Source organism: Phaethon lepturus, unplaced genomic scaffold, assembly GCF_000687285.1.
Source record: "Phaethon lepturus isolate BGI_N335 unplaced genomic scaffold, ASM68728v1 scaffold22995, whole genome shotgun sequence".
Taxonomy (NCBI): Eukaryota; Metazoa; Chordata; class Aves; order Phaethontiformes; family Phaethontidae; genus Phaethon; species Phaethon lepturus.
In genome coordinates, this window is record NW_010541521.1 from 60,873 (window position 1) to 75,703 (window position 14,831).

Consider the following 14,831-nt stretch of genomic DNA (forward strand, 5'->3'; position numbering starts at 1 on the left):
ATTGCAAGATTTGAGGACAAAAAGAACTATCTGTTTGTAGAAACTAATGTCTCTTTCAACTGTTTATGTTCTTTTTTTAGGACACTGGTGTGGGCAAATCAAGTATTGTGTGGAGATTTGTGGAAGATAGCTTTGATCCCAACATCAACCCAACAATAGGGTAAGAAACTAAATAAAGTAAATGTGACTTATTCAAGAATAAAACAAGATTTGAGGACAAAAAGAACTATCTGTTTGTAGAAACTAATGTCTCTTTCAACTGTTTATGTTCTTTTTTTAGGACACTGGTGTGGGCAAATCAAGTATTGTGTGGAGATTTGTGGAAGATAGCTTTGATCCCAACATCAACCCAACAATAGGGTAAGAAACTAAATAAAGTAAATGTGACTTATTCAAGAATAAAACCAAATTGTATGGATATATATTTGTACCTCCTGAATAGATCAGTTGAGGATTCTCCATGTGTGGCAGCTAAATGTGGTAATAAACATGACTGCAGCATTAATTAGCTCATGAGCTACCTTAGGCATCGTAGGAATGTATTTGGCACTCCTGCAGTTTCCATTTTCGTGTGTAAGATCTGGACCCATTTTGTATTGTGAATCTAAGCTAACTAAGTCCTACTAGGAGTCCTGGGTTATTAATAAATTACACTATAGGTGCTTCTGTTGAAGGAACAACATGCTTTTCCCATGCACTACTTTGAAATTTAAAAATGTAATTCTTAACACAACTACATAATTTTTTTTTAAGAGTCAAGTACAATAACAAGTCTCCTAGGTTTTTGAAGGTAGCTAATACTAATTCAGGTTGTAGTTCTCTTCATGAATTAGTTGTAACATTCATCTATATGCAATACACACATTTGTAAATAACTGATGAAATTGTTAATGCAATTGCTGTCACCTCAGAGTAGCAATGTTAGTGAGCTCAAATCTTCAAATAGGTCAAAGGAAGGGCGAGCATTAGGAATTCTTGGAGTGGTTGGATCTTTTTATTTCTTTTGGTGTCATTTTTGCTTTGCAAGTGTCTTATGGGCTGCTTTGCTCAGAAGTAGTTCTTTACTTACAGAAGGACATGACTTCACTTGATGCTGAGAAGCATGTGGGGGGTGTCAGTGCAACTTCCTGTCTCAGGTGTCACACAGGCTGTACTACAGCTTTGACCAGAAAAGATCCTGCTGATAAAGATCAGCTGTGTCTCATCCTGTCCTCATAAAAAAAAAAGAAGTCGTTCCCCTGGTAGGTCTCTCTCTTCTCCCCTACACTCCCCACCTCTATTTTTGAGTGTAAATACTGGTATCAAATTGCAAGATACTCTGTAGGAAGTATGCTTTTGTTTAAATTTCCCTGTTAACAAAGGTAGCCTTCGAGAGAGATTGCTAAGTATTCTTAAATCTTCAAGGGTTAAACATTCTTAATTACTGTCAAATTAGCTACAGTAGAAGCTCTTTTTGGAGAACCATGAAACTGATATGTAGATGGTAGTCATATTGCTGTTTGGCTAAGTAGGGGAGCAAGCTGTCTTAAACATTTAATTTCAGGTTGTATAGAAAGTTTAGGCTTGCTGCCCATAGTGGTATCAACTGCAAGCAAAGCTGCTTCTTCAAGTGGATACTATTGAAAGATTCAGTTGTTTTTCTTATTACCCAAAGTGTTTGAGAAATTGGTTATCCATCTTCATTCCTAGTCATCAGATACTTTTAGAAACAGTCTGTTAAACAGTTGGCTAATATGGGTAGTATCTACAGTGGCCCAAAGTTACCCATTGTGTTCATGCATGCAGTTCCTGGGGGAGAGGGAAAAAAAAGATTAAAGCCTGCTTGTCTAGTAGGTGACCAGGTATGGTAACACAGACTTAGGTTTTGCAAATATGAGAGGTGCCTATTTATTTAGCTGGGATGCTCTGTTCTGTAGTTATACGTACATCACCACACATCTAGGCTACATGGGTTAAATGTTTGAGTAACCCAGTATGGAATTTGCATTATGTCTCTGATCAAATGTGAACTGCAGCCTCCTCAAGTCTGCTTTCAGATTCCAAATTCTAAAATACTGTGCTTGATGGCTTTAGGCTCTGCATGTTTGCAAGACTCTCTAAAGCTGCAGGGTAAAGATTGTGATCTGTGATGCTTCTATCCTGTAGAATTTTCTACAGTCTGGAGAAAACTCCAGAGAGGGTCTTGTGGGTGTTTTTTTCTTTTTTCTTTCCTCCCAGGCAAGGGCTGAAACTTGAATAACTTCATTAAATCTTGTTGTCTTCCCTCCAAAGTCAGTTTCTTTTAATCTGGTCGTTTTCTGACTGTGGTGTGTAGGTTGATTTCTTCCCCTCTCAATGTAGTACCTATCTGTTTGAAGGCAGGAACCCAAAGAGATCACATGCACATGTCTTCCCAGGAAAAGGTCTATAACAGATACCGTGTAGAAACTTAAGGTGCTGTTAGAAGATGATAACCATTGTGGTAATGAGGCTAATGTGTAGAATAGAATTTGTCTTCATGGGTTTAACGACAATACTGGGATTAGTGTACTTTCTTGAAGTGACGGACTACAAATCTGTATCTTTTCATCTTAAAATCATTCATTGCTCTGAGGACTTGGTATCTTGGTAGTTTGCTGTAGTAGTATAAATGAATCGGAACTTGCCCAAATGGAGGAGTGTGTGAAGCTCCAGTAACATACAGTCCCAAAATTTTAGGCAAATTAATTTTGAAACTTTCTAGATTTTGTTTTTATTTCCTAATTGAGACTAGGAGGTAGAAAGAATGAAGTAATTATTAGAGAGGAGTTTTAAGCAGCTTGCAAAACTGAAGCTGAGAATGCTTCTATGTTTACTTCTGGGTTTTTGAGTTCATGAGAGAGAATCTTATGGTTCCTGTCCTGTTACCATTCCTCTTAGAATTCTCTGAGCGATCATACTTTGTTGTCATGACTGTTCATCATTTGGGTTCAAATACAGGCAGCTGCAGAAGCCCTCTCAGGATGCTGAGGACACATTCTGCTTTGCCTAACCAGCATATTTCTCTAGGTACTGCAGAATAGTCTTTCATTATAGCATCAAAAAGAAGTTATGAATGAGTATAAAATTACTTTCAGGTGCATCTTGTTCACATAATTACATAATCCCACTTGGGTGAGAGAAGCAGCCAGGAAATTTAGTAGGGATAATGCCTGCTTTCTTGCTAAAAGTCCTTGAGGATACCTCTAGTTTGGAGGCTTTTGTTGACCCAAAGTGGTTTGTCTTTGAACTGTTTGTTCTCTTTTTGTTTGTTGGGGTTTTTTAATTGACATCTGTCACAATGAAAGCTTCCACTTGTCAAAGAATTTCAAGTAGCGTTTAATCTCTAAACGCTACTCTCTTTAAACTCTCTCAGCTACCGTTTGGTATATTTAGTTGTGATATGAGTTAGAGCAACACAGCTGTTTAGTTCAAATTGACTGTACAGGAATGTTTCAGTTTATAGAACTGAGTAAGATAAATTTTCAGTGAGAACCTGTGATTTAGGAAATTGTTCCCGTATTGGCCAGAGAATTCAGAATTAATGCTTAATTTGTAGCAGTCTTAAGGAAGTGGAAGTCTTTGTGCTTTACAACAGATACTCCTATCGCTTTATTTTCTATTACTCATTGCTAAAATACATAATCTGGTTAACTGTGGTGACATGCACTGCAGTTAGACTCTTTCTAGGGATGCTGCAACCTTATATTTGGCTTCTTAAGAGTAATCAACTTTGGAGATTGATGTACTATTTGGCAAACATCTAAGCTTAAGGAATGGGGAGGTTACCTCTTAACAGTGGAAAGCATTGTGTAATTGTTCCTTTTCTTTATTGTAAATATAGATAGCTGTGTTGTCCTCCTATAGCATTGACATATGTCTAAGACTCCAGTGATACTAACTACAAAAATGTCATGGACATCATTAAAATCTATGCCTTGGTGGTACTTAAGATCCAAGATGAACTGAAGTTCAGAGTCTTGGACTCTGGTATTTAATGTTGGTGATCATGCTGACAGACTCTTGTTCTCTGACTTTGAATGTATAGCAAGCTTAGTGTACTGCAAGAAGCTCCAGTACAGGCCACTTCCAGCATCCTATCCTGCATCCTGTCCAAAACTGACAGTAGAACAAGTTTGGAAGTCTGCAATATTTTCAAGTGACAGTAATTAGGCATACAAAAGGTGTTCAAGATCATAACATAGGATCTCATATGCTTAAAAGAATTATGGCATCTGTAGTTCCTATTCTACAAGGACATGAATTCAGTGTGTGTTTTCTAGTAAAAAATGTGCCTACAGGTAATAGATATAGCAAAGAACTCCCTCTTGCAAAAGATTAGGTCTCTGAATTCCTGTTCTTGTGGGAAATACAGTGATTCATGTAAAGCATGGAAGTACTTTACAATGTTTTGCAATATTTTACTGTAAAACATCTAGAACTTGAGGGGGCAGCTGGAGCATAGGAAGAGACTTCTTTGTCTTCTGGAAGTGCAAGAGCCCGTGCAGACTGAAGCATATCATGACAGACAGGATTTGGGAGCTGTATGGAGTGCAACAACTCATTATTGATTTCTCTGTTCTTTTAACACCTACCAAGAGTGATACGAATCTTCCATATTTTATTCCGAAATATGGACTTACCAGCATTTATCTGAATGTTAGTACAGGGATAGAAAAAGCTGATGCAAAGGGAAAGGATTTGATCTTTTTCCCTCCAGAAGTTTCCAGTATACACTTAAGTGATTTGCTGTGGTGATTCTTCCACTTAGGATGAATCTTGTTAAAAAGGCTGATCTTTCTGATTTGTTTTTATCAAAAGACTATGCACAATAAAAGCTTCTAATTTGCATTCATGTTCCTTCTATTTTTTTGGATGAATTTCATTCTCTGAAAGGAAATGTCATCCTCTGAGGCCTTTTGCCTCATTAATTTCAGCCTTTATGTATGAAGATCTTCATTGGTTTTATGGGAGGTGGGAAGCACTTCTATTAGAATGTAAACCTTTTTAAAAGTTCATGGTGGTAATGTTCTAATAATGTATTTATATCCTGAAAAGCATAAGCTGTAATTTTTTTTTTCCCCAGAGCCTCATTTATGACCAAGACTGTACAGTATCAAAATGAGCTGCATAAATTTCTAATTTGGGATACAGCTGGACAGGAGCGGGTAAGTAGAATCAATATCTGTTCTGATAGTCCTGGCTAGAGTTTGGGTTGCTTTTCAGCCCCACCTCTGAAAGTTACAATGTGATCTGGTTTTATGAATATCTGTTAGAACATTTGTTTTTATGCAGGTTTCTATCAAGATATGGGTGCTGTAAATATGTTTTTATTTTTTTATTGTTATCATGGTTAAAGTACAAAGTTAAGGATGATTACCTAAGAAGAGGAGCTTATAAAACAAAAGACTGGATTTAGATTGACTGAAAGGGAGTGCCAAAAGAAAATTAGGTGGGGAGGGGGAAGCCAGCAGCTGGCTCTAGTACCATTTCTATAGTAGAGTTTTAAACACTGCACTGCAGTATTTGTAGACAGTGTGACTGGCAACATGAGAATCCAAGTGAAATGAATGGTCATGTTTCATAGTACAAGTAAGGCCCTGATTCTGGAAAAATATACAACTGCTAACACATTCTTAATTACTTTTGGGGTTAGGGTGATTAATGTGAGTAGGATGTGGGTTTAGGCATTCAACAGCAGTGTTTCAAGAAATGTTATGGGTGATAACTTTTGTGAAGTTTCTTCTCAAATCTGATAGTGTTAGAAGCTAGATCAAGAAATCTATTTTGAAATGTAAATTTTAATTGGTAGTTTGGGGTTTTGATCTCTGCAGCCTGCAGAGTTCTGAGGGGAGACAAGAAGAGCTTTCAAGAAAATGACTAGTCAAATGAAATCATAGTTAATTAATCTGCATTATTTTTTACTTAGCACAGTTTTCCTTTAAAATCCTAGTTAACTTGCTTGTTTATTGATTACTAGTAACAGTGATAGAAATTATGGTAGTTGTATTAACAGTGCTTATTCTTGCAGTGTTTTGGCTGTTAACTACTGGCAACTGTCAGTTGTTCATGATGAGTTTATTTAGGATGCGAGGTAACTGTAACAAAGGTAGACACCAGAACTGTCTCCAGTAAGAGTTGGTTTGATCAGATTGGGTTATTACTTTAGGACAATAATTGGCAAATACAGTTGTACTATTTTTCAGGATTGTCTCAAGAAACAGAGAGCCCAAGTAAAAAACCCCAAAACAAAAGAACCCCACCACTGCCAAAAACAAAAGAAAAAACCCAAACTTGTAAAGGCTCAGTCATCCCTGTGCGGTCGCTTGACCTTTTGGAGTCCTGGTGGAACTGACTTCCTAGCTTTTTATCGTGATAACAGCCTTGATGGCTAGGAAGTATCTCAAGTGTATTTGTCCTGCATTTCAGTGCTCTAGATTTTGAATAACAATTTATTTCCTTCTGGCAGCACCATATAAAGCAAACTTATGTTGTCAGGGATATGGCCCAGGGATATGCCCAATAGTATCTATGTTAACAGAAATATCAGAGTCCTTCCATTAATAGTAGTCAGTCAGCATTTGGTGTAATTTGTCTTAAATGAACATCCTAGCCTGTTCTGAAATGTTCATGCTGGAATGTGAGTCTTCTGAGAGGTAGAGTATGGATTTTGAGAGGCTGGTACTCTTAAATAGAAGGCTTTCTAAACACTCCTGCCACAGCTTGGCAGGAAACATCCATTACATATTAGCATTCCATCCTGTTCACTTTAACTGTGTTTGCAAGCAATGGGAGAACGCTGTAATTTGGATTCAGCGCACTACAATCTGAGGAGGCATCTCTGTAACGTGACTAGCATGTTCCTTGACTTTATGTTTTCAGACTTTGAGTGACACCTCTTTAATTTTCTTCCATACAAGTTGCATGATATCTTTATTGAAATCAAAAAGGGCAATATGTCTTACCTGGACTCTGACCCAAGATCTGTGATATCTGTGAAGCTTATGTTCCAGACCTGAGAGAAGTCACTGTGAGGCCCCAATATATGCAAGGAAACCAGTGAAATGGGAGCAAGGATATTTACTTTGAAATGATGCCAGTATTTTCATAGATGTTTCTTTTTCCAAAACAGAACGGCACTATCACTTACTGCTAGTCACAAATGGTTTGTGTACCTGCCTTGCCCTGAAATCTGTAATACAGTTTTCTGGTCGTGCAATGCAACTGACAGTTATGGAAGGGATCCCCTCCAGAGTGATCTGGAATACCAAAAATGGCCACACCGTTCTTGGAACTAAAATGTCTCTGCTGAGCTAAATGCGTAATGCACAGAATTCGTAGTCCTGGCTTCTTGAGGAATTTTTTTGCTGTTTTCCATTTCGAAAGCCCAGCAGCAAATAGTTCTGCACTACACTGGGCAACCTGTTCTAGATGGCTTCAGGGAGCGGCTGGCTAGCATCACTCCAAAGGTGGAAACATGCACTAATTCACTTCACACAACTCATTTCCCTCCACACACATGCCTTATTTCTTCTCTCATTTTTAATACCCTGAGTAAAGTTGATAGGAGATTAATTAGAACAATTAGGATTTTTGCCTTCTTACCTAACAATTTTGACAGTTTCTCCAGATAATTACATTATGTTGCCTTAATTCTGTCAAAACGCAAATTGGAGGCTGGAGGGCAAGCTGAAGTCTTTGGAAAAATAGCAAAAGGAAAAATCAGTGTTTCTGGTAACATCTGTTTTGTTCATGTATTTTATCTGCCGACTGCTCTTAGGTGGAAAAAAGTATCTAAGTGTTAGCAGGCAGGAAATGAGAGTAATAGAAAATCAGCAAGTGAAAGTTGGTTTATTCCCAAGGTAAATAGTCAAATAATCAAAAAGCCAGGTTGCAACCAGTCCAAGTGGTGGTTTACCAAATATGTTTCCCTTTACATTTTAGTACTTGGGAGGAAGAAAGGAATTATGTCCCAATATGAACTGAATACCTGCCCATGTTTCCCTTTCTCACTATTAAATATTTTTATATTCTGAACTTTGTGTTCAAAATCCTGTTTTCAAAACAGAATTTGAGAGCCAAATGTAAATGGTCTGGAATTCTGCTTCATAGCAAGATTTTTATGATTTATAATGCTGCTCTCAATTGAACTGTATTAAGTAAAAGGAAATTGGTATTTTATTGGAACCAAGTAAGCCTTTAGGAAAAACTGTATTCTATTCATAATTTTACCCTGAGTAATAAGATGCATAAAAGCTCCAAATCACATATGCTTATATCAGAGCAGTACATGCAGTTTACTCCGTGCTTTGACTAAGAGTTTTGCTTGTTAGATTAGGTGTCTGGTTCTTTTTGAATTGGCAGAATATCATACTGTTTTTAAGAATGCTTGATTGATACTTCTGATGCGACTCAATCTTGTGGACTATCAGATTTTTTTCAGTCCTGGGTTCGTAACAGTCTGCCTATGCAAAGACACAGGCCTGGCTTATACCCTGCAAATGCACTACCAACCAAATATGCCTGCTATAGATTTAATTCTGAAAATGACAATAAAATTAATGTAGCCTTTTACTATCTAGCATGTTCCTTAAAGTTCTATTTGCAGCAGGTCACATAGTTGAGGGCTTTCGCAGTTTTTAGTTTTAAATGTGCTTCTAACTTCGGAGTTTTGAAGAAAAACTTAAGCGAAATCCCTGAAGTCATAAGTTAGATTATGAAGAAACCAACGTTTCTGGCATTTATGAGTGCCATGACTGGTCCATGGGGCTAGAGGTTGACACCAACTTCTGAACATTTCAGATCAGCAGTAATGTATGCTAGTTTTCTTGAAATTACCTTTTGTCCAAAAGCATGAGTGTCTTAAAGAGGAAGAAGCAAGTTCAGTTTTGACTGTTTCCCATTGCGCAGTGTTTAAAGTTGAACATATATCCTGGGTGTTTGTGTCTCTGTATAACCTACAGTCTTTTAAATGAGAGATTCTAATCTAGTCAAAATAAGGTCAAGTTTGGCTTCCTACTTTTTGCAATAGGTGTGCTGCTGATTATTTATTGGTTGGCCTTTAAAACAATAATTTCATGGAAGTTTATGTACCCTACTGCACAGACTCTCTGTAATTGTAAAGAAAAGTTTTCCACTCATGTGAACTTTAAAGCTAATTTTCACTTTCTTTAGTAGTAAGAAAGAAATCATGGAAGTCAGTGGAAGATCAGATTCATAATTTATGGTGTCTTTTTCAGTTTCGTGCTTTAGCCCCAATGTATTACAGAGGGTCAGCAGCAGCCATTATAGTGTATGACATCACAAAAGAGGTAAGAAATTTTACCTTGACCCATCATTATAATTTCTGGGGTTTTTTGTGTCATGCACCAGTTCTGATTCTTTATTCCTTCTGTTATTTTTTTTTCTTTTTCTACATCAGGAAACTTTCTCAACATTAAAGAACTGGGTTAAAGAGCTTCGGCAGCATGGACCACCAAACATTGTTGTAGCTATTGCAGGAAATAAGTGTGATCTAAATGACGTAAGGTAAATAACCGTTGACCATTCATATGTTTTCACCTAAGTTCATAGTGCTAAATATTTTAAGATTTCAGAGCAGGTGAAAGATACAGGGCAATTTAAGCTGTTTTGTACTAGCATTGAAGTTTCACAAGGGGTCTGAGCTGTTTCTACTGTCAGAAGATTTGGGTAGTCTGCCCTTGGACAGTCTTTACCACTTCCTCGCCTGTGTTTGTGTGAGTACGTGTGTGATTGGACAGTAAATCAGGCTGTAAAATGGATCCAAGTTAAAACTAACCATTTAAAAAAAGGAAAACTGATCCAAGTGTATTTATGTTGCTCACACCATGAACGCTTGCTGGCATGACAGAGGTGGGATAGCAGGGTTAGGAATGAGCAGTTTACAGGGAGACAGGATTACCTTTTCAGGCGGCAGTGCCAAGTTACACAAGCTGAAACTGCCTGTGAAACTACAGTGTAATACAAGCTGTTTACTTCACTTTAGAAGAAGTACCCCTGTCAGTCCATAGCACCTCATTTTGTTAGGAAAAACGTCAAGCCTGTTGGAAAGCATTGTGTAGGTTTTTCTGACTTGCTTGTTCAGGTGCCTGCCTTCCCTGCTTAAATATTGGGGTGGAATTGGCTGTAGCTGAAATAGTTGCAGGGAGCAGGGAGATGTTCTTGAGAAACTTTATGAATAGCCAAACTTCCAAGAAGGCCTGTGCTAAAAACGAAAGAAGCCCTTTTCTATTGATGTCCTGGTTAAACAAGTCAAAATTCATAAAGAGGGTGTGTGCAAACTTCTTGGTTTTAGATTTCATTGGAAAAGGTACCACAGCTGGTGTCTCAAAGGAGCCAGATCGTTATTTGTTTAAAGAACGACTGCAAAGTTGTTTTTTAGTATAGTTCTAAAATTTGTTAATAAATAGCAGTTATCTAGTAAGCTCTGATAACCTGTGTTAGAAGTAGCATGTCTCTTGAAGGAAATACGGCATAAAATTACTTAGAAGACAAATACAAGGCATGCAGTATTGTCTCACATGCTTATTTCTTGGTGCTTAGGTGGCATAATAAATGATGTAAACATTGCTATTCAAGCTAATGAGCAAGATTCCTTGTACTTCAGTCAGAGGCAATATTTGAGTCACTGATCCAAAGTCTGTGCTTTTGATATCCTAAGTCCCTTGTCACTGGAAGCAGCCTATGTGTTCTAGAAATTGTATGGAAAAAGGTACAACATATAGTCCTGCTATTGGGGTTTGTTTTTCTTCGTGTTTAAGGAAACGATATTATTGACTTGCTTCCTTAGGGGTGCAGAATAACTTTCACTTTTTGGCTTTGTTGTGTGCTCAGTCTAATATGCTTCTGTTTATAGCTATGTCTTCATGCTTCCTGTAAACTAAATGCTATACTAATGATCTGTGCAGTGTTGTGAGATACTTGGTTTTGTAAACAGCTGTAGGAAATCCACTGGATTAACAGAACTAATGTTTTAGGATACTCTCAGTACATCTAAAACTGTTCTGTGTGTGAAGAATAAAGCACCCCCTAATGATTGATTGCAGACCTACACTTAGAGCACTAAAGAAACAAACTCCACTGTAACGTTGTCAGATGGATTAAGGCCTTGTTTAGTTTATGATTGTGCTTCAATGATGCTCATACCTCAAGGCAGGGAGACAGCATAGAGTAAAGAATGAGCATCAGCTTCAGGAAGGAGGGAGCACTGTGATGCTAAACAGGTAAAATACAAAATACTCATTTAATGAGACACTTAAAAGGTTAGTCTATCCTTTAAGACTTTCAATAATGGTTTTTTTGCATTTACTTTTTTTTCTTTGCTTTGTTTTTCCAGAGAAGTCATGGAAAAAGATGCTAAAGACTATGCAGATTCCATTCATGCAATATTTGTAGAGACAAGTGCGAAAAATGCAATAAACATTAATGAACTCTTTATAGAAATTAGTAAGTATTTAAACAGTTAATGTGCTTTCTTCTGAAAGAAGTTCAAGTAGCAATTTGATTACTTTATTAGTTTCTGTGCTATTTAGGTGAGAGTACACTGACTTAAATTTATTACAATTAGACATGAATACAAACTGCAAAATGAGCTGTATAAATTTTTTGACATCTAATGACCTCTAAATATTCCTTCTAGAAATTTTAGGCCTACTGTGATGCTGCTGGATAAATAGCAAGCAGGGCACTCATGTCAGAAGTCAGTGTCATCTTACTGTGTCTGTTACTGAATGTTTTAATTAGTAGTTCCAAGGTTATAGGAGGGAAAGGAAATGGCATGAGGAAGATCCAAACTTTATACAGCTGAGAAAAGGAATAAAGTTCTCACTCTTAGTGTTTGTACTTGGTCTAAAACAATGCATTTTCAAACATGTAAGAATTCATAAATGCCAGATTTCTGCCTGTGAAATAACAACTATTGTGTGTACATTTTCCCCAAGTATTTTTGTGATACCTTGAGGTTTTTTAATTAAACTGCAAATCCTTTCTGTCTCATTCATCACAGGGATAACAATGACAAATTTTTTTGTGTGAATGAAAAGCAGAAAACATGCTAAAGTGAATTCCATGCAATACTATTTGCAGGATGTGTTTCAGGCAGCAGTACCAATGTGCAGGTATTGCAGCCTGTTTGTGAAAAGAGGACAAACAGCAATCCATTTTTGTGTGCGCACTGCAGGTTAGCTTTGAATAACTACAGAAACATTAGACTTAAGGACTCTTTTTTTTTAAGCAGTTGAACATATTGAAACTGATGTAAGAAGTATGTGCTGTAGATTAGCTTCTTGATTTACTGATTTAATAGTTGCTCTCTAAAATTGATCTTGAATAAACTATGGAAAGAAGAAATCATAAATCTTCTTCAGAAAAGAATACTCAACCAGGAATAGTCAATCTTAAAGACCGATTAGATGACTGAAGCAGCTATCTTTACAAGCACTTCTGTGCTAAGCCCAATGCAGGTGATCTGCTGTGGAAATACAGGTCAAGGTGGTAGTTTTCAATGAGGATATTCCAGGTGGTATTGGATCCTGCAGAGTATATTCTCTGGGTGCTTTTGTAGCTTAGCTCTCCAAGTCTAGACTAATCTGAAGCGTATATGCTGCAAAATTAGCTGAAAACTGTGTCTACTCTTTTGTGGAACCATACCTCTTACAGACATAGACTGTTAACAGCCATCCTTCTGTTATGTAGGAATGTTGTCATTAATGTCTGACTGAAGATGCATTTTTGTATACAAAACATACACTGAATGCTTAGCATTTGTTTCAAGTACGATGTTTGCTGTAAATTTTTTCCTGCCTCCTTGTAGGTCGCAGAATTCCATCAACTGACACCAACCCCCCGTCTAGTGGTAAGGGCTTCAAACTTAGAAGACAGCCATCGGTGACGAAGCGCAGCTGCTGTTGACTGATCCCTTAGAAAATCAGACTTGTTTATACAGTAGGTGGTCTTGGAAGTTAATAGTTCATGTTGGGTTTATATTATCAGTCTTAGATCTTTATCTGCTGGTGTTCATACACCCAAGGTCCCACAGAAATGGACCAGTTCATCTGACATCTGTACACTCGCAGAAAAGACTGCAATCGTAATGTCAGCCTGTCCACTTACGAAAAGTGTAGTGTATCTTGCATTCAAAGGGAATCCACCATCACTCTTTTGGCCTTGCTTGAAAGGAAGGTCACTATATGGATGGTAGAACTGAAATGTTTAATAGTTTTGTAATCAAGAATTTAGGTTTGTGTTTGTGTTTTTTTTTTTAAAGGGAAATGAGCACTTTTGTGGGACTTAGGGGTAGGAGGAGTCTGGAAGTTATATATCATTTCTTCTTTTTCTTCAGTGAGCCTTATTTTAAATTTAATTGTAGCTAATCCAAAGTACGACGGGACAGTTGATGTGAGGTGGCTACAGAATAAGCAACTGAAGACAAACAGTAGGCAAATCAGTCCATCCAGTCCCCAAATCCCATTTGCACTTTTTATTTAAAGATTATATGCACCAGGGGTGGGGACACAAGCAACAGATCTTAAATCACAGACAATCTTCTTTTCATGCTGACTTTAATCACTTTAAGACAAACTGATATGCTTACAGCCGTCTTTTTGTTCCTACAAGTTTTTTGATATTAAGATGTTGGTTGAAGAAAACCTATCTGTAGTTCTGACTAAATTAAATGGTTACTGACTAAAAACAGATGCTGTCAACAGATGCTGCCAGTAGTTCTGATAAGACTTAAAAGGTGTTGGGGAAAGGTTTTAATTGCTTGGCATGTGTAAAGTATTCATATTATATTTATGAGACCAGTGTTTAAAGTATTATAAATTATGTAAAAGCAGTAAAAAATAATGCAATCTTATACACTCCTTCCATTCCACACCTATGGATAAACTCCTGGGGAATTGCCGTCAGGTTGTTTCTCCTGTATTTTAGGTATTGTCACTGTGAGTTCATCCAGAAGCAGACTGAAATTCTTTCTTGTTCAGTCTATTGAAAGGGCCAATAGAGAATGCTGTTGGTGCAGCGTGAGGTCTGTCAGTTAAATAAGTTTTCAACTGTGGTGCACCCAGTCTTTCCTGGTTTGGGCACAAAAATACGAATCGGAAGTAACCTTAAGACATGTGGTAATGTAGATCATTACCTCTTGGTTCCTGGGCTTTTTCATCTGTGAGGGTTTTTAGCAAATCAGTGTCTAGCTTATACTGGGTTGGTTTTAGTATGCTTTCAATTAAACTATAGGTTGAACATACCCACTTGTGCTATTTTATTTATTTTTACTTTCTCACCAGCACTAGTGAGAGACTTTATACTTTTGACAAAACAGCTTAATAGACTTGAGTATATACTAAAATCGCTGTTTAGCTTTAGTATTAAAATGAGGTCATGTTGATAGTGCCTATTATTTGTTTGTAATCTGGTTTTCTATCATCTCAAGTATTTTCTCTGAAGGAAATGTAGAAAAGTTAGTAAGAAATGAAAAGACTTGTACTTCAGATTAGGTTGTACTAGTGAAGGTTCTTGTAGAGCTATTCTGGAGCAGAACAGGTGAACTATTACAGTGAGACTTTGAATGGGTCAGTATGTTGTATTGAAATTCGGTTACTACATTTTTATCATACCCTTTACTTACTCTATATTGTCAGTTATGACTTCTTTGCCACAGTTGTACAGGCTACGTGCTTACAGAGAGCCCAAGAAGTATATCTTCATCAAATGAAGGCTGTTTGGACCCCTTTGAAACATTGGTCCTTCACAAAGCATCTCATAGTTGAGTAAGCTTGCTTTTGGACGTTTTTTTCATTATAAAAAAGCAGGTT

General features: G+C 37.2%; 1 protein-coding gene across 1 annotated transcript in view; it reads left to right on the top strand.

Moving 5' to 3' along the window:
• The window catches only part of RAB22A (RAB22A, member RAS oncogene family), a 16,125-nt gene extending 1,932 nt beyond the window's left edge, over window positions 1-14,193 (top strand). The window contains exons 2-7 of the mRNA XM_010287767.1: window positions 81-160; window positions 5,084-5,165; window positions 9,237-9,308; window positions 9,419-9,525; window positions 11,354-11,463; window positions 12,830-14,193. Of these exons, the coding sequence (XP_010286069.1) occupies window positions 81-160; window positions 5,084-5,165; window positions 9,237-9,308; window positions 9,419-9,525; window positions 11,354-11,463; window positions 12,830-12,927 (549 nt within the window). The 3' untranslated portion in view covers window positions 12,928-14,193. The remainder of the gene's footprint in view (window positions 1-80; window positions 161-5,083; window positions 5,166-9,236; window positions 9,309-9,418; window positions 9,526-11,353; window positions 11,464-12,829) is intronic.
• Window positions 14,194-14,831: the final 638 nt, after the last annotated feature.